The sequence below is a fragment of the Sinocyclocheilus anshuiensis genome, unplaced genomic scaffold (assembly GCF_001515605.1).
Source record: "Sinocyclocheilus anshuiensis isolate Anshui unplaced genomic scaffold, SAMN03320099.WGS_v1.1 scaffold117, whole genome shotgun sequence".
Taxonomy (NCBI): Eukaryota; Metazoa; Chordata; class Actinopteri; order Cypriniformes; family Cyprinidae; genus Sinocyclocheilus; species Sinocyclocheilus anshuiensis.
In genome coordinates this window covers 3,022,209-3,042,890 of record NW_015536624.1, presented here as the reverse complement: position 1 = coordinate 3,042,890, position 20,682 = coordinate 3,022,209, and the positions used below count along the sequence as shown (strand labels likewise).

General features: G+C 33.2%; 2 protein-coding genes across 2 annotated transcripts in view; both read right to left on the bottom strand.

Annotated features, from left to right (window-relative positions):
• LOC107704977 (peptidyl-prolyl cis-trans isomerase-like 2) overlaps nt 1–13,699 on the bottom strand; it is a 34,706-nt gene extending 21,007 nt beyond the window's left edge. Inside the window, exons 1-9 of the mRNA XM_016508084.1 lie at nt 13,689–13,699; nt 12,305–12,354; nt 11,378–11,423; nt 10,347–10,409; nt 9,803–9,854; nt 5,586–5,637; nt 5,359–5,450; nt 4,497–4,586; nt 1,219–1,294 (exon numbers count right to left, since the gene is read on the bottom strand). Of these exons, the coding sequence (XP_016363570.1) occupies nt 1,219–1,294; nt 4,497–4,586; nt 5,359–5,450; nt 5,586–5,637; nt 9,803–9,854; nt 10,347–10,409; nt 11,378–11,423; nt 12,305–12,354; nt 13,689–13,699 (532 nt within the window). The remainder of the gene's footprint in view (nt 1–1,218; nt 1,295–4,496; nt 4,587–5,358; nt 5,451–5,585; nt 5,638–9,802; nt 9,855–10,346; nt 10,410–11,377; nt 11,424–12,304; nt 12,355–13,688) is intronic.
• Nucleotides 13,700–14,610: 911 nt separating this feature from the next.
• On the bottom strand, nt 14,611–20,659 carry LOC107653284 (galactosylceramide sulfotransferase-like). The gene is made up of 3 exons (XM_016439955.1): nt 20,600–20,659; nt 16,812–16,972; nt 14,611–15,871 (listed from the first exon to the last, which is right to left on the bottom strand). Exons 2-3 carry the CDS (start codon nt 16,940–16,942, stop codon nt 14,719–14,721), a joined length of 1,284 nt encoding a protein of 427 aa, XP_016295441.1. The 5' UTR covers nt 16,943–16,972; nt 20,600–20,659; the 3' UTR covers nt 14,611–14,718.
• Between the last annotated feature and the right edge of the window lie 23 nt (nt 20,660–20,682).

Below are 20,682 nucleotides of genomic sequence, written 5' to 3'. Positions count from 1 at the left end.
TGCTACTGCTTATGTTAGCTTTTAATATACGGTTTTATCCTGATTAAAGCTTTAATACAGTACGGCAACTGCACGCTCAGACCTTGCCCACCCATGTTCAGACCTTCTTCCACTGAATTCACAACATTTGGCAAACACACTTCTTTCATTAATTCATTATGCACTGTGAGTCCTCAGCGGACTGTGTAGAGCTTTACTTCGTTAACCAGTTAATTTCCTAAAATCATCACAGATGGGCTAATGCGAGTAATATGGCTACATAATAAAATGTAAGGAATGGAGACCGTAATGTGAAAATAGCACACCTGAGCCTGGAGCTAAATGATCCAACTCTCACAGGTAAAGTCTAATTGACTGACAGGCAGGGCATGATGGGAAAATAGGAGCCAAAAGCCTTGTAGTCAGAGCTTACATTAGTAAGTAAAGTTTATTTATATAGCACATTTATCTCAGCAAAGCTGGCCAAAGTGCTGAACAGAAACAAACTGTCTTCTAACGATTACATTCAATCCATACTACCAAATAAATTGAATAAACAATTTAAAATTTCAATTGTTCCTAGAAAAACACATTATTACTAAAGTCCAATTGATGAATCACTCTTTTAGAACATTTTTTTTTAATGATTTTTGCAATCTGTTGCATTGTGCAACACAGTGTGCTCTGTTGTAAACCACACATTAGTGTTAATTTTAGTATTATTTATTTACTAATAAAACTATTACAGTATATAGTATTTTATAATTGTTTTAGAATATTTTAGAATTAGCTTTATTTATTTATTGTAATATATTAATTTTGTTTTTAAGTTGTTAAAACCATTTTAACATTTAATTCATTTAAGTTTAAGTAATTTTGTTATGTACTTTTGTCATTTTTTATTAGTGTTAGTTTTTTCATATTTTTATTCGGCTTTCATTTATTTTATTTCAGTTTTAGTGTTAGTCATTTTAGCACTTCAGTGTATTTATTTTCAATTAGATCTCAAGTCAACAGTTCAACTTTTCATTTAGGTTTTTCATTTAATATTTCAGATTTATTTAAATTAACAAAAATTATTTTTCATAATTGTAGTTAACAATAAGACACTGCTGCACACAGAATTTACAAATACTGTAATCACACTTTAAGTAAGAGTAGTATGCTCTTCCCAAAATAGCGAGACCTTTGCTGAAACGAACTGAACTCTTTGTCCTGCACTGAAAACACTGAACTCACCAGGGTCGAGGACTTTCATATTGTTTTTCACATGGAAGAAGTTGGAGACATTGAATTTATCCAGATTTGTGGGATCCTGTGATATAAAAGGACAAAATGAGATGTTATATGACAACCCCAGATTTGCTGACAAACTATGTAGGGATCATTATGTAAAAACAAATCAAATATGTGACCCTGGAGCACAAAAGCAGTCTTAAGTCGCTGTGGTATATTTGTAGCAATAGCCAAAAATACATTGTATGGGTTAAAATTATTGATTTTTCTTTTATGCCAAAAATCATTAGGATATTAAGTAAAGATCATGTTCCATGAAGATATTTTGTAAATTTCCTACTGTAAATATATTAAAACGTAATTTTTGATTAGTAATCTGCACTGCTAAGAACTTCATTTGGATAACTTTAAAGGCGATTTTCTCAATATTTTGATTTTCTATCCTAACAAACCATACATCAATGGAAAGCTTATTTATTCAGCTTTCAGATGATGTATAAATCCCAATTTCGAAAAATTGACCCTTATGACTGGTTTTGTGGTCCAGGGTCACATATGTACTCATCACAGGACTGTTATAAAACAGCTCATATCATATTTTTCCCTAAATAGAAAGACAAGAAAACACTCTCTAATGAATTTGTTTTGGCAGAGTTTTATCAGTTTGAAGGCTCGCCTCCTGCAATACACTCACACGCAAACAAAAGAGAGTTCAGGACCTTCTCATCTCTCTCCTCCACACTTTGAGTGACCCACCGTAGTATCCGTTCCAAATAGTCAAGTCAAGTCAAGTCAAGTCTGCTTTATTGTCAGTATTTGGGAGGGGGGAGTGGGAGAAGAGAAAAAGAGCTTATTTAGACTGATTAAAGTGACTGTGTGTGAGCAAATAGGTCAGACAGTGAAACTGTACCACAGCCCGTTTCAGTCCTGCTATTTCAGCTAAACTCCCACTCAACCAGCTCTCTCTTTTCAAATATTCCCCCCATCAATCCTTTTAAAACTCCCCCAGCTTTCCCACCCAATGTGGCACCCAAAATAACCTCGGTGTCAGTCTGGACTCTAGAAACCCTGCCGCCCGTCACTTCCCCGACTTGCCCTTCCTCGAGCTCCAGGGATAGACACTCTGAGCCATACGGCCTAATCTCACCTGAAAATAACTCAAAGTCCATTTCTCCAAACACCCCCCATAACACCCATCAACTCTCTCCCTGACCCAAAATAAACCATGCCAGGACAGCATGGCTTTACTTGCTTTCTATGAATAAGGACACTGCAGGTCACATTCACACACACACACAGAAAGCACTGATTCAGCTTACAGTGTCTTTCACACATGCCCACGTTTCCTGGTCTGAAGGAAGACATACCATAGGCTTCTGTACTTACACAAGGGCTGTCATATTATACATTTAACAACAGATTCTGTATTCCCATATTATTGCATAAAAATGCACAGGAAATTCAAACATACCTCAACACTACCCTTCAAAAGTTTAGGGTCTAGAAGATATTTTAAATGTTTTTGAAAAAAGTATTTTAGGCTCACCAAAGTGCATTTAAATAAAAATACAGGAAAAAGAGCAATAATGTGTAATATGATTGCAATTTCAATATATTTTAAAAGCAATTCATTCCTGATGGCAAAACTGAATTTTCATCAGACATCACTCTTCAGTGTCACATGATCCTCCAGAAATCATTCAGATATGCTGATTTGATGCTCAAGAAACATTTGTGATTAAAACAGCTGAAAACTTGTGCTGCTTAATATTTTTGTGTAAATTGTGATCAAGTTTTTCAGGATTCTTTGATTTGTTGATTTGATTTGTTTGAAATTTAAAACATTACACATTTTACAAGATTTTTTATAAGAACATTTTTTGAACAGTAGTGTACATGACCTACTACACAGATCCAAGTGCCATGCATAGATTTGTATATAGAAATTTGACCCTGGTTACATAAGATCTTTTATTACTCCGATGGATTTACAGCGAGGCTTAACACAACTTTAGACAGTCGCCACATGCTGCTGTACTGTTTAATCCCATCGATTCATAAACACGCTGCTGTGTTTGATTCATAAACTGTGCAGTTCCTCAACGAGTGCTTTTTATTGCAGTCTTCATTTTTAGCGACAAATCAGAACACACTCCCAATGTGAAGGTTTTAAAGGTATCTTCAGGGATGAAGCTCTGTGGTGGATGGCATGCTGTCGATTACCACAGACAACAACTTTTTTTTATTTTCATATAATGACGGACTTGTTTGCAGTTATATACGTTTCAAAGCACAGTTGTGCAAGTTTGTATTATTTTTGTTAAAGGGTTTATATTAATTTTACCTTACCAAAAAGTTATTTCAGCTTTAAATTCCTCCAAACATCCATTAGTGTTCAGATGCTAGAAGCTACAAGTGCATTTTTCTGTCTAGTTTTTGGTATCCTTGTTACCAGGTTTACAGGCTTTATGGGGACATTAGTCATGAAAAGGGTTTCAAATATTAATTTAAAGATACAAATCATATGTATTACAAACAATGTGGCTCTTTTGAAACAGTGAGCATTTTAACATTTATCCTGATGAAATGACTGTGGGATCAGTGTTGTAATAGTTAACTAAAACAGATACTATTAAAAATTGTTTGCGGTGACTAAAATAAAATAAAATAAAAAATATTCAATATAAAAAAAAGTTACATTTAAAAAAATATATTTAAATACAATTAGAAATGTTGATTTGGCAACTAACTGAAATAAATATAAGTATTAAGTTATTTTAAAAATATGTTTAAAAAACGATATAAATATTAAAAAAAAAAGAAAAACAAATGACTAAAGCTCATACAATTTAAATTCAAATGAAAACTAAAAAAAAAAAATTGAAAATTCTAAACTGCAATTCAAAATATGAATAAATGCTATAAAAAGTTGAAAAGATATTTATTATTGTGGCATGCAAATGATTGATCCCCCTCTGACTCTCAGTCAATCATCAGAATCAGCCTGACTGTCTGTCTCTCTCGACAGCTGTAATCACTGTGAACAGACATTAAACCTGCCATTTCATAACACTCTAATCACACAAAAAGCACAGGTTTTGACACACAACAACCATATACAAACTTCAAACTAACTGGCCAACTGTTGTCTGAAACCTGCTGCTTGATTCTAACTTCTTGTGTACAGAAAACCTGTATGAAATCACAGCCATGCTGACATAACAGCACCCTCACTTAATCATACTCAACAGTCATAAACACACACTGTCTGTGCCTGTCACCTTTAGTGTGATGAGATCCTGGCGAGTGAATGGTTCATCTGTCAACAGGTCTTTATAACTCTTTGTCTTGATGTTGAGCTGTTCCACTGCCTAAACAAAACACACATCCACAGAATATTGACTATTCATGTTCACGTCAGATTAAAGAAGGTTAACACATCAATAATAAATTATTGACGTCAGCATGATATTAAAGGGGGCATGAACAACTGGATTTTTCTTGCTCTTTAGTGTAGAGTAGACCTACATTTTCCACCATGCATGGAAATTGAACAGCAAAAATGTGTAATTCAAAAATCATGGATGTGATGTCAACTGCATTAATGAATTAAATTTCATTATATGGATCCAGAAGGCTTGCAATATAGTGCACGAGTCATATGGACTACTTTTATGGTTCAATTTTAGAGTTCAACCTTCAACCGTTTTCTTTGAATAGAAAAGAGCAACATAAACTTAAAAAAAAAAAATTATGCCTTTGTGCTCCATGGAAGAAGACAAAAATCACACAGGAGGGTGGATACATTTATTTAAATGTATAAAAAAAAATATATATATATATATTTTAAATTTAATTAATTAATTTATATTTTATTTATGCAACTAAATATACTTTTATAAATATTTATTTTTATAATATTTTTTAATAAGTACTTTTAATAAATGAATATTTTTATTTTTGGGGTACTACTACTTTAGTAACAAATACAGAATGTTTAATTTTAAACATAAAATGGGTATTTAAGAAATAAAAGTCATGAAAAACTGAATTATCACAAGAAACCTTGAATAACATTACATGGACTTCAGGGAGAAAAAAATGGTCCCACATAAGAAACATTTGGGATGTAGTGTGTTTTACCTCATAAGAGAAAACATTTCCTGTGACTTTGTTAGCAACGATGTGGGAGTTGTTTGTGAACACTGTGTAGAGCACAGGACAGTGGTACTTCCCTAAAGTACAGGAGAGAAAGACAGAATATGCACTGTAGAGGACTTCAATCCATTTGTCAATCTCTTGTCATTAGCACATATTGTTGTTGACGCAGGCCAGGTAAGAGGATCACGAGCACACACAAACATATTTACCTTCATTGTTTTTGCTGATGTTAAGCTTGATGAGGTATTTAGCCTCAAGCTTCTACAGAAAGAGAGAGAAACAGGAAGTTAAGGAGATAGTGAATATACCTGTCAGACTTTGGCTTTCTGACACACCTTCATTTCAAATATAATGTTAATGTCTGATTGTGTTGAATTATTTAGCATGAATTTGCTGATTCATACGGCACATGTTTGAGCAATGATAAAACAAGACACTCTCTGAATAGCACTCATTTTAAACACCATCATGCAACGCTGTGGCTAGAATGGGTTTAATCATATTAACAAGTAAATTCTTGTCTCTAATGACACTTAGATGAGATGAGCAAAGAAAGATTTATATGATTGCCTAAAGTGCTACTTAGTGCTGGCCGGTTTACTTTTTAACATATAGTAAAACTGTGACTCATAAATAACAATTATTATATAATTATATTATATTATATAATAATAATAATAATAATATTTAAAAGTGATGTACACTATTGTTGAAAAATGCAGGGTCAGTTTGAAATCATGCTTTAATTGAAAACACAATATATTGACCAAAAGTGACAGCTAAAACATTTATAATATTACAAAAAAAAATTATATTTCAAATAAAAACTGTTCTTTTGAATTTTCTATTCATCAAGGAATCCTAAAAATGTATCATAGTTATTACTACAATAGTACAGTAATATTATATATTATTACTGTATGTTTGTTCAAATAATTGCAGCTATAGTAAACATAAGTGACTTCTTTAAAAAATAAAAAACTTTTAAACAGTAGTAGTGTAATTTTTTCCAATGCTAACATAGATTATTATTCAAGTCAACTTTAAGTAAAGCATTCATGGTTGAGACTGTTTGTTGTCACCAGTGGTTTTTTTTTTGAACCTTAAACCGCATAAACACATTGCATTACACCAAATACACAAAACAATGTTCTTTTTAGCAACGTCATATGACCCCTTTAAAGGATTCCCTGCACAACACATTTAAACTGACCATGCTGTGATCCAGTGACACACTGATTCAGACTGTATTATACAGATCTTCATCTCCCAGGTTTATTTCTCTTTAAGCCTCTCCCTCACTGACAAAGCTGGGCATCTGACTGCTAGACTCTGCCTCAGACTACAGACCGTTTGCAGACCACCTGATGGGTACTGAACACAAAAATGGCAGGAACTACTCAAAATCACCAGTTGCAGTCTGACTGGCTGAATGGATTTTATCCATTAGAATTTGACTGGTCAATTGGCTTGATAGTATTGGCTAATATTGTTTTTTGATAAATGATGATGAATATCATGCATTCATGAATTTTGCACTGTAAAAGGTCTTTATTAGGAAAATAAATTAAATTGTGACTTCAATTGTGAATCAATTGTGATGTGACTTCATGTCCTTAAGAATGCTTAGCTATGCATCTACTGAAAGAAAACTGTGCTGCGTTCAACTGATGCGCTGCATCCTTATATTTATTATTTTCTTTTTATTTGTTTTAATTACATAGCAAATCAATTGTACTTTTTTTTTATTTTTCTTTTATGTATTTATTTTTACTTTAATTTTGTTTACTTTAATTATATTTTTGCATCTATTATGAATTTTTAAAAATCCTTTTTATGTAAAGAACTACACTTTGAACCTGGGGGTTTGTGAGAATGGCAGGGGGCTTGAGAGTTGATGAAGAGCTAATTATCATCTATATAATAAAATTTAAACTTAAATAAAAAACAGGGATGCACAATAATATTGATGGCACTTAATGTGATTATCAAATTAATGGTTGTGATTTAATTAAATAACTGTTAGTCAAATTAAGGCATAAATATCAGTACTGTAACTACGCATAAAATAAAAATGATTATAATTAATTTCAAATAATAACAATACATTTGTTAGATAAAAACTTTGATGCTTTGTGACACCACTGCGAATGTAATGTGACACTACCACAACTAAAAAGAAGTTCAACTTAAATCCAGCTACAAAGTCAAAATTAAACACTTACTAAAAAGGTTGACATTGTGAATTTACTTGCATGTCACGTGACCATTAACTGACAGAGAACAGTGAACATGCGAATATGTCATTAAATTGTCATTTACTGGGCTGACAAAAAAAGTTTGGGAATGCCTGTGATATAAAAGTGAACGTGCCTTGTCTAACAAACACATACTGACGCTTCAAAAATGCAATAAATAAGAGTAACACATCATAACACATATCTTTTAATGCAAATTTGTAAAGCAGAACACATGAAAGCATGATGTCTGCACATGAGAACAAGTCGTGGCATGTCGAAAGGATCTCTTAAAAGTCACTCTAAAAGAAAGGATGGATATAGGAGACACACACACACACACACACACACACACACACACACACACACACACACACTTACACACAAACACAGTCTGTGTTTCTCAATAGCCCTAGTCAACTCCAGCACTTACTTTCCTCCTCTCCATCTAGTGAGACAAATCAATCATGAATACTTCAGATAACACAGTCTCCAGACATGCTCTCACTCAGACGCACAGCTATGAAGATGTAAAGATGCATTACAGATGACAGCCATGTGCCTTGATAGACACTGAATATGAATATTAAAGCAAGTAAATACAGGATGCCCTACATCCCGCTCTCTGTAAACATTCACACAACTTCTGCTGATGCCAGTGCTAACCGATTATGCATGCAGCGTGCACACAGAGATCCTATAACTCCTATTCCATAAATTAAGAGTTCAGTGACGTGCGTCCAGTGAACTGGTTATGCAGCAATTTACACCCACATCCACTCCTGGCACAGTGGACGCTATTAGCCACCATCAGCGGGCCTGTGAAATATCTTCATTATTGTCTCAATAATGATTTCTAGATGAGTACACTAATAGAGTATTTTCCCTCTAAGCAACGCATTAAGCTTGACTACTCTCCAAAACATAAAATGAAACTCTCAGAGCAGAAAATACCTACTGTTTGGCAGCATGTAATGAAATTAAGATTATGAAAGGCTTTCGGTTATCTTAACATATTTATTTTCCTCTTTTATTTTTATTGGTTTTTAAATGACATTTTGTACTTTTTACTGTTAATTTTATTTCTTACGCATCTGTTATGATTATTTTTAAATTATTTTGGGTACAAAAGAGCATTTTCCCTCACATTAAGCTTGACTATAAAACACAATTAAACTCTCAAAGCAGAAAATATCTACCGTTTAGCAAATATGTAATGAAATTTTGATTATGAAAGGCTTTGGGTTATCGTAACATTTGATTTGCACTTTGTTTTTTTACCAAAGTATATTGGGCTTTGAATGTTTTTTTAGAGCGTTCCTGTGTGGTTGCTAGGGTGTGCTAGGTGCTAGATGGTAATATAATGCTAGCATTAAATATATGATACTGTAGCATGTAAAATTTAATTATATTTTTTATTATAAAATCATTATAAATGATCATTATAAAATTTTATATTAATTTCAGTTCGCTTTTATTTTAGAATGTATATCATACATGATTTTCATAATTTGAATGTACATGCTTGTTATTTTTATTAGCTTTTTATATTTATATTTAATATATTTTTAAATTTAATATTTATATTTTATTTCAATTATTAAAAAAAAATATTTTTAATACTTTTATTTAACTGGTTACTGGCCCAGGGAAAAAAAAAAAAAAAAAAAAACTCATACCTAATTCAATGCAAGTCTATGGGATGTTTTGGCCCAGTTTATTATCTGAAAGGTAAAAATCTTAAGTCTAACTGCATAAAGAAGCTCTCACATATCTCTACTCAACATGTCACATGATTTAAGGTCCATATCACAAACAAGATACAATTTTATTACTTGGGGTAAGAGGTTTACTAACCCTAAATACAAGTTTACCTTAGTAAACAGCACTAAATATGATTAATTTTATAAAACCCGCTGTGCTCTTTAAATCATGTGTACAAGAGATTCTGCTTTATAGCTTTGGATACTCTAGGATGCACAGGCAAGCACCTGGAGTTGATGATATTGCGTTTTACTTTGTGTCATCAGTCAAGCACTTGGGCTTCCCCTCAAATGGAGTCTGACTCCCTCTAGTGGTTGAATCCATGCAGGATTTTGATCATTAAAAGCTTTCACCTCTAATGATTTGAAAGTGTATTGGTCAGTGTCAAATAAATAAAATATTATAAACAGGAATAACTGAAATACCTCTCCAGTTATGGGGTTGGTACCAAACTTCTTAATCCAAGGCACTATGCTCCTAGAGAGAAAACAAACTTTTATCTTTTTTTTTTTTTTTTGCATCAACACAGTAAAAAATGTACTATTGTAAAATATCACACTTTAAAATAACTTTTCTATTTTAATATAAATTATAAATTTTCAGCATCATTCCTCCAGTCTTCAGTGTCACATGATCCTTCAGAGAAATCATTCTAATGTTGAAATCAGTTGGACTGTTTAATATTTTTGTGAATATTTTTTTTTTCTCGATTTTCTTGAATAGAATGTCAATAGAATCCGTTTTCGGATAAAAATGTAAATGATTTTACTGTCACTTTTGATCAATTTAATGCATCCTTGCTGAATAAAAGTATTAATTTCACCCCCCTAAACTTTTCAAGGGTAGTTAGTGTATGTAATAATAAATACGAGCTACTATAAATAAGTGTATTATTTGTATTAAATCATGAATGCAAATAACAGCTTCACAAATTACTCATTTTGATGTTGGTGAGAGTAATATACTCACATTAGATCAAAAACCACCCCATCCACCGTGCACATGGGATACTCAAAGGGCTGAAGAGACAAACTATGCAAGAGATAAGAGATGAACATTAAAAATCATACATATAGTATGACACTAAAGCTGCTGTGTGTCATTTCTGAGCCACCAAACAGATCTGCAAATATACTGACTGTTATCAGAACAGTCTCCCCGAACTTCCACTGAAATGACAGAAAGACAGTCCAGCCCTAAACTCACATGATTTTTTGAGACACATCAGACCCCTCCAACAAACAGAGCAATGTTTTAAAATTAGCAAAATCTACAAATGTCTTACTAATAATTGTCTCTGCATATTACACTAGAATAGGAGAAAAGTATTTTAACATTCGGGGGAAAAACTGACACACAGCAGCTTTAGAACAGAATGCTGTTCATAGACTTCAGTTCAGCATTCAACACAATCATCCCTCAACAGCTCATTCACAAACTGGTCCAGCTGGGGCTCAACACTTCGCTGTGCAACTGGCTGTTGGACTTCCTGACCCCCCTCCCAAATACACACACACACTGTCACTTTAATCAGTCTGAATAAGCTCTTTTGCACTACAAATCATTATATCTGCACTGTTGTTTACTTCACTGGTTTGCACTCTATCTGCCATGTGCCTTGTGCTGCTTTATATATTTTTTTACATTTTACCTTATTTGTATGTTTGTATAGTTGTATTTTATATTTTATATTTAATCTGTATCTATCTGTATTTATGTTCTACTGTTAGTGTTATCTGTATGCACCAAGGGTCTGAGAGTAACGCAATTTCAATTCTCTGTGTGTATGTGCTGTACATGTGGAAGAATTGACAATAAAACAGACTTGACGACTTGACTTGACTTGACTTTAACTCACATAAAACCAATGAAATTCGAGCATCGTTTGAAACACTGATCAACAATTATGAAAGCAGAATCTATTGTGCTAGACCTAAATTACTGACCAGAAGAAACACAAAGGACTTTTTTTATCAAACATGAAAGACGTGAAAACTCACCTGCAGTGATCAAAGGGCAGACGTCTGAAATTGGCTTGTGGGATTTCTATAAACATGATGACAAAAGGCTTATTTTACTCATCCCAGCGGCTTTCGGAGGAAAAAGCATCAGCAATATCAAACAAAAAGTGCACAAAATAAAACTATATGCAGTGCAATCAAACAAACAACAAAGCGAGTGACAGGAAAACCAACAGCATTGCATACACTACTGTGCAGTTAGTTTTTTTTAAATGCTGTTGAAAGAAATATTGTGAACTATTATTAGGGTTTAAAATATCGGTGTTCTATTTTAATATATTGTAAAATGCTATTTATTCCTGTGATGCAAAGCTGAATTTTCAGCATCCAGTGTCACATGATCCTTCAGAAATCATTATAATATGCTGATTTCTAGAAATATTTCTTAGAAAGCTCAAAAGAGCATTTACTTGAAATAGAAATCTTTTGTAACATTATACATTGCTTTACTATTACGTTGGATCAATTTAATGCATCTTTACTGAATAAAAGTGCAAATAATAATAAAAAAATTAAATAAAATTAATGGAATTTTGAATGGTAGTGTACATACCAAGGACCTGATTTATTTATTTATTCATTCAGGCCCGAAAAATCACAATTCTAACATTTTCCTGATACTGGGGAAACCCTGAAATGTCAGGTTTTACAATCTTTAATGTGAATATTTTCCCCTCACGTTACATGACACAACACTTTACTTTCTAAAATATACATACTGCAGTAAGCCATGCTGCATCTAAACTGCAAATGTAAAATCATCTCTGAATAGAGTGTTTGTTTGATTTGCTCATATTGTAAAATGTATCCCACAATGTTTTGTGCTTACAGTTAACTGTTTTCAACAGTTTTCTTACTACAAACAGATCAGTAACATTACATCCAGACTAGTTTAAGTAACGTTACCTGATTTCTTCCCTCCATAAAACTGAGTGTATTCTGCACATGTGATGTACCTGAAACAGACAGATATAACAAATATTATTATAATTATTGAAGAATCAGAATTAAACAATAGGAAATGCGTAGCAGTTCACTACTTAATACTAAAACATAACTAACGTTACAAAAAAATACTGCAGTTGTTGCAATTAACGTTAGAAAGATGCATGAATGACAGCTGAACACGTATAACGTTACAGTCTTAAAAAAGACAAACACGTTATAAACCTCAGATTACACACAACACGATATCACTGCAATAAAGAATATACTGTTGTTGAAATCATCAAATATAACTGTATAAGACTCTGTAGTAAAATCTATCTATCTATCTATCTATCTATCTGTCTGAGCTTTATAAATAACGTGTTGATCAACCATGTGAAATATTATTGTGCCAGTTGTCTTTGCTCATTCATTGAGTTGAATGAAATACTAAAATAACCAAAACATACCCCCCCCCCAAAAAAAAACACATTTTAAAAAGTAATAATAAAATAAAAATGACAAAAACACACAACAAAAATACTAAAACTTCGACAAAAATAAAAAAAAACAACAACATAAAAATAAAAACTTTTTAAAAATATTAATAAAAACTATAGGCCTGTTTATCAATGATACTAAAATTACACTGACGTTAGCATACTGTCACATTACATAACCACACATAAAATAAGTTCTTACCCTTAGGATGGTTCTTCATAGGCTTAGTGGCAAGTATAGATCACATATTGAAATGCATTTATGAAGTGGTCATCTTCTGCTGAAACTTTCTTTTTTAAGGCATATATGGAGAAAGGTCAGTGTGCATTATCAAACAGCACAACTGCAAGAAGGTTTTCTGCAAGAGTCTAATCTGGGTAAATCCTATTCATAATGCACTTCAGCTTTATTCTTGTGAGAAGAGAATGTGTGTATGTTCACATGCAATATACACCAAAATCAGTTGTGTTTATTCATTTATCCATTCTGAACTCAGAATAGATCTGTGCTAACCGTGACAGTGAAACATGAACGAGACACGTGTGTGTTACATAAAGTTTTTATTTTGTCATCTTTCATGGATTTCATTACTGCTCAGTGGCCTCTTCCACAGGCAGCCCAACACGTCCTCACATTTCAGCTTAAAAGCACCTCTCCACTCAACATTCTAGCCAGAGCTATTTACTGTATCATTCATGTGATGATAACAGTAAAGCTCAAGTTCAGAATGAGTCTAAACCAGTTCAAGAAATTATTATTGCTATTGCCATTGGCACCAACAATAAGAGCTTCAAAGATTGAGGTCATTCAACAGTAGTTGATTCATTTTGATGATTGATTCAAGCAGCCACACACTACGTACATGTAATACATAGCGGTGACTTACAGCACATTTCTGAACACAAAACTAACATGTTAAAGATGTGACTGTCACCACTTATTTGGGTACGATTCATTTAAATATGAACATTTTTTATTCAGTCATGTCTTTTAATTTTTTTATTTTTTTCTGACACAGAACAAAAGGTTTTAGGTCGGTTGTATACAAGTCTATGGAAACTTATTTCCACCACAGAATAAAAAAAAAAACTGACTTTTTTCTTAGAATTTTTTTAAGAATTGCAAGTTTTTATTTCACAATTCAGAACTTTTATCTTGCAATTCAGGCATTCTTCTTCCACAATTCAGACTTTTCTTCTCCAAATTGCGAGTTCATATTTTGCAATTCAGAATTTAATTAATTTTCGTCCACAATTCAAACTTCATTTTTCAGAATTGCGAGTATATATCTCCCGATTTAGAGTTTGTATCTTGCAATTCAGACACTTTTTTTCACAGGCAAGGCATTGCAAGATATAACCTGTGAATTGTGATATAAGTTCCAATTCTGAAAAAAAAAAAATCTTTATAACTTTTATAAAATAAAATAAAAAGTTAAAAAAAAAAAAAAAAATGTAATTGTGACTTTTTATCTTGAAATTCTGACTTTTCTTCTCAGAAGTTATAACATTTTATTTTATACATTTTTTTTTTTTTTTTTATGTCTATTTATTTAACAGGCAGAAATAAGCCTGTTAAAAACAACAAAGAGTTATATCGAGATATAGTTTATATCTCGCATTTCTGTGAAAAAAAAAAAGATAATTGTGAGATGTAAACTCGGAATTGTGAGATATAAATTTGCAATTCTGATGAGAAAAAGTCTGAATTGTGGAAGAACAAATCTGAGAAAAATGTCTGAATTATGAGACATAAATTCAGAATTGTGAGAAAAAAAGGTGGAATTGTGAGATAAAAGTCACAATGAGATTTTAATCTTTTATTATGTGGCGGAAACAAGCTCCCATAAAGTCAGTGCTGACCTTTCACCTAAGCAAAACATTTCTTCTGAGCTACCAGTGAAGGATCTCTCTTATGCGACCCCACAGTCTTGTTATCCACAGGTTGACGCCCATATCGCTGAGATACTGAAGCTCTGGCATGAGCATCTTCCTGCAGAGCTTTCGATGCGCTTTGTCGACATTCTTTTTCAGATTGTATCCCATAATCGACTTCTCACCGATGGGTTGCCACGGCTGCATGGACGTCTCCAAGATGCTTCCTGCATCGACAGCGTGGCCTCCTTCAATGCAAATGGAAGCCATTTCTGCGTTTCTGCGCTGCAGCTCTGCGACATCTCTCGCCATGCGCTCACGGCCGTAAGCGTTCACTTTATGCCAGAAGGTGGTGTTGAAATACTGGTAAAGCTTCCAATCGATGGCGTTCCACTCCAGCGCTTTGGCCCTGAGCTCTGGAGTCAGTTTAGAAACAGTTGAACCTTTCCGGGCATTGAGTTTGAAGAAAAGCAAGTCCTCCATGTCCCAGCAGAGGACGTCCTTGAGCAGGATGAGCGACTCTTCGAAATACTCCACAAGCATGACCAAATGGAAGCGCTTGGCGATTGCGTGAATGGCCTCGTCCACTTTTGGGTCATCTGGATGTAAGTTATTATCCTGTCCAAAGTCAAAGAAAAGCAAGTTTTTGAGATAGAACGAGTTGAATCCCTCTGGGTCGTAGTAGAGCTTTGGATCCTTCAGGAACTCTCTCAGCTTCTCATCTCCAGAAAGCTTCCAAGTGAGAGGTACAACGCGTCCAAAATAGTGGAACGAGGACTCAGCGAGATCAGCCGGGTCCCGGAGGATTGTGATGTACGAGGTGTCGGCGGGAAGCACTTTGGCCACCTCAGCAGCATTGAAACGCATGTGGTTACAGATGATGTTGAAACACATTCCCGGCCTGTAGTCCTTGACTTGTGAGCGATGGAAAGGGGACGGGTAAAAGAAGTCATTGCGGCTGTTGGGGAAGGCAAATTTGAGGTGGTGTTTTTCGCCAAAGCGAAAGAGAATGTTGAGGAAAGTGCTACTAGCTGTTTTATGGGTTTTCATGAACATGATGTCCACTTTTGGAGTGCAGGTTCGCTGCCCAGAGGCATGATGGGAGCTGTTAGAGATCGGTGAGGAGTGGGCAGCAGAAGGGCGATGAGCACATGAGTAAGGCACTGGGACCCTGTAAACAGAAATGAACAAAAATATTGTAATTCGAATGCATTTTAGATGCACAGATAAATCATTTTTAGAATGAGTTCTTAACTACTATGATCATAAAACAGATCAATCTTTATCTTTATCCACATTTCACCCTAACATAAAACAGTAAATATTAAAAAAAAAATAAAATGCTTTGTGGCATTATTTTAATGACAATTAAGCAGTTGTATAGATAGACACATATGGATTTTTTTTAACGAAATTAATACTTTTATTATTTTTTATGAATTATACAGATCAAACGTGAGAATAAAAACATTTATAATGTTATGAAAGTCATGAAAAAAATGGTACTATTGTTTCCATAAAAAAATATTAAGCAGCACAACTGTTTTAAACATTGCTAATAACAAGAAATATGACACTAAAGAAAATTCACCTTTGCATCACAGGAATGAATTATACTTATATATATATATATATATATATATATATACATATATATACACATACATTTCAATTGTAATATTTAAATATGTAATATTCAATATATATATATATTTTTTTACATTTCATAATATTACTAAATAAATGCAAAACAAGTATTTTGTACTGAATTTAACGAAATTACAACATATTCATAACATAATCAATCATAACGAAACAATGTTTCAGGATAGAATGACAGAAGAATTAAGGAGAAATGATCTTAATAATTGTCATGAAAATAACATCACAATGCAGACCTGGTTTATTTTCTTTATGAATATGAAGATAAATTATTTTTCTTTTATTTTGATTTTAGGATGAAATATTTCCTGGCTATTTCTTCATGAAATTCACACCAAAATACTGCTCTAATCCACTGAAACTTTGACTTGGTTGCAGAAATAAACAGAATAAACTGCTTTCTGTTGTAGTGTACATTATTCTTGTTCAAAATACATTAAGGAACTCACTCTTGCAGGCCAAACTGGACCTCTGGGGCCGACAGGCAGTACAAAAGAATCATGCAGGTGGTCAGGAGCGCACCCAGGATCAGTCCCTTACAGATGGACCTCCACTGCCTGACTGGCTTTCCAACCATCATAGCTGCCTGGTTGGACCCTGAAAGAAAACCCTGAAGCAAAGAGAAAGATGCTTCAATAATGATTTAGTGCTACTAAGTGCAACTTCATTATCTTTTAAGGCCCTTTTACATAAATACAGTAAAATGTGCTGTGCTATGTGATGTGCTTACATATGCAGAGTCCTCTAGCGCTGCTAGCATTTGATTATCGAAGCATTTCTAGTGTGTTAAGAGATATTCGTCACCATTTCCTCAAGTGCCCAATTATTTAGGTACACTGCTGCTCACTCAACTGCTTTTCTCCCTTGAGTTCAGCCATGCGATCTACATCTGCTAAACATCTACTTACTGTATGTGGGGATTTGCAGTGGCATTGCAGGTAATTCAGCTATGTGGAATTCTAGAATATTTTCATTTTAAGTGACGTAGCAGGTCACTATTTATTTAAAGGTATTCTCTATTTACAATCACCGATTTATTTCCACTGAAATAGAAAACAATAATACTCCTCTCTAAAGAAATTTAAAGTAAACATAAGAATCCTTTTGAGAAACTTGAGAAAGGCACACTTTTGGATTAAAAGCCCTTAGGGACGTAAAGGACTCTGATGAGAAGCAGACGAGTTTTTTTCCCCCTCAGTGGATGCATAGTTCATTTTTCATATGAAAGTCATTGACTTCAAAAAAGTGATAGTGACTATAAGATGTTTGTAACAAAACGGAGGTCAAATGCATTTCAAGGCTTTGACCTTTCTAATAATGTATAGTTTGTCAAGACTAATGATGTACAGTATTATTTTACTTGTGTATTAAACATGAAAAAATGTTCACTGGTCTCCACCGACATGCTTGACATGCAGAGGTACAAAAAAAATTGTATAGGCTATAGTAACACAGCCTAATCCATTACATTACACAGTAATATAATCAAACTACTTTTTGATTACTTTAAGATGACCTAACTCGTTCATCGCATTGATTTAAATAGGATAATCTTGTATACCATATTTATATAAAAATACAAAGAATAAGAAAATATATTCCATTCGTTAACAAAATGACATTTTGTTACATTAAACATTACATTTTTCCAAACTGGGGCTCGTGAAGGAACTGCAGGAAGTGCATTTATGGAAAAGCTAATAATTTATTACATCATAAAAAAAGTTTAATTCAAATAAATCACTTTAAAATAACAACAACTGAAATAAAACGCTTACTAAAAAGGATGAAATATTTTCTTTGGTTACCTGCATGCCATGTAACCATTAATAACGTGAACCGTTGATATGCAAATGTGCTACTTAATTATTAACTTATACCTTAAAGACTCAAGGGAAAGAGGTTCAGCTGACAAAAAAGTGGGGGAATCCCTGCATTAAATGTAAATAAGAGATAATGTGAATTTGTGCATTTTAAAGTGTTTGAAAGACAAAAGCCTTCTAAAGACATAAATAGACATTAAATAACCACTGAGTGATAATTCAAATAAAAACAAATCAGTGTTCATCAGTAGTTGATGCAATGTTGAAATGTTGAGAACACACTTTTTAAAACTGAAATCATTTTGTAAATCCAGTGGTCAAATGCTTGGAGGCCTCTCAGTTTTCTGTGTAATTATAGCCACCTGACTAGTGGTTTTTGTGTGAATGTCCACAAAACTGGAAGACTTTCTGAATGTATATATACGGTAGGCTATTTTAGAAAGGAACATTAAAACGATGGAAAAGGAGAATCAAATTATGAATAATTTATTTTCTGCTGTGTGAATAATGTAATCATGTAATTAGTAAAAAGTAACTGTAGTCTAATTACGAGTATTTTAAAATGCAATTTAATCTAATTACAAGTACTTAATTTTTGGAATCTGAGTACATATGACATGTAATCACCCAGCTCTGTTGACATGTCATATAAACTACCCAACAAAACAAATGCAACGAACTCAAAAATAAATATTAAAAGCATTTTCCAAATAAAAATATGATAAATTCTAATGCTGAGATGAATGCATTGCAGTTGCTGTCCAGTGAATTAATTATGCATTCAGAAGAAAAGTGACACTGTCCGCATCTCTTCATGCCTCATAGACCAGGATCAGATATCGGCAGTGCAGGGCCACAGGTGGATAACACTACCAAGAGAGCATGTTAGAAGCACTGACTACGACAGCCATATGCTGCTGAGCACAGGCACCAAAAGATAGACGGAGAGACCGAAGGAACAAAGCTGTTTCTCTCCAAATCTAGAAAGGCCAGAAGAAGTCTTAAGGAACCCATTGTTCTTATTTGCAGCAATCTCTAACCCTGCATTTTTCAAAGTCATCCTTTGTTGACAGCAAAATCACTAACAACATCATCATTGTTATGCTGATGGTCACGAATAACGAGGATTTTACAGAACCACAAAGAATTACTACAGCAGCTGCAGCTCTAATTTAGGATAAAACTAAAAATAAATGCATCTTTGCATCCATCAAACAAGTGTTGTTTTGTGGAGATTTGTGGTCTATCAGTACGTCGTATAAAAGTCTTTGGAGATGTTGAATGTTGTGTTTACTCACGGGTGCATTTAAACTGGGCAATGATAGTCATTCCTGCTACATGCAATCTGATGAATTTCTGTGATTTAACAAAGAATGTCACGTTATATCTGAAGTGCTGCTGGCAAATTCATAACAGACAAGAAGCCACTGTAATTTGATGATGGGATACAAATAGAATAAAGGTTTCTTTTACTTTGCCTGAGAAAGCAGTCAGATTGAGCAGCCTGATTATAGAGAACAGTTTAGGAATGAAATGGATAGTGTTTCATCAGCACTGTGAGGCCTCATGGTGATTTATAAGTGTTTTGGAAATAAAACACATGACATTCCATCAGCAAATTAGCTTATGTTAATCATAATCACAGTAATACAAAAATAATATGTGTTTTTATTTTGTTTCCCAGCAAAATCTCTAAACATCCATAGAACAACTGCATAAATATTAAGGCTTTTTTATTTTTATTTTTTTAGAAAATAAGGCTTTTATAGAAGATACCTTGATTTAAATGTATCTGCCTTACCACATCATTAGGAAAAAAAAAACGTTTTTTTTTTAAAGATTCAGCATTGTAAATAACAGTGCCTTTGGAGCAAATGATATTCCAAAACCAAACAAAACAAAACAAAGCAAAACAAAAAAAAAACAACAAAACAAAGCAAAGCAAAACAAAACAAAGCAAAGCAAAACAAAACAAAACAAAACAAAACGTATTTACTTTTTCTAGTAAAAATATCTAAACATAAAACAAGCTAAATCTTCTGTATAAACTGTATAAATTATCAAGGCTTTCACAGAAAATATGTGTAATTAAATGTATTTTTCTTACCACATTGGTCAAATATTATTTACTCGTTTTAATAAATATAACAGAGGTTTATGCTTAAACCCAGAAAACCTGAAACTTTGAATTCATCAGAAATATGTTCTGACAACAATTATCTTTTTTTTTGAGTATCTTAGTTGTGAGGATGTTTAGACTAAAAAATAGACATCAAAAATATTGATTAATACTTATTAATTCTGACTTTTCCCACAAGTGTAAAGGTACTACAGACAATACAACTGCACTGTAAATATTCTCCCAATATAATTTATATTGAAAATTAAATATAAAACATCGTATAATCTCTTACCAAATCATGTAGATTCCTGTCACAGCTTGATTGGCAGAAAAAAGCAATGACTCTGAAGAGAAAAATCTGACTTTGTTAACAAT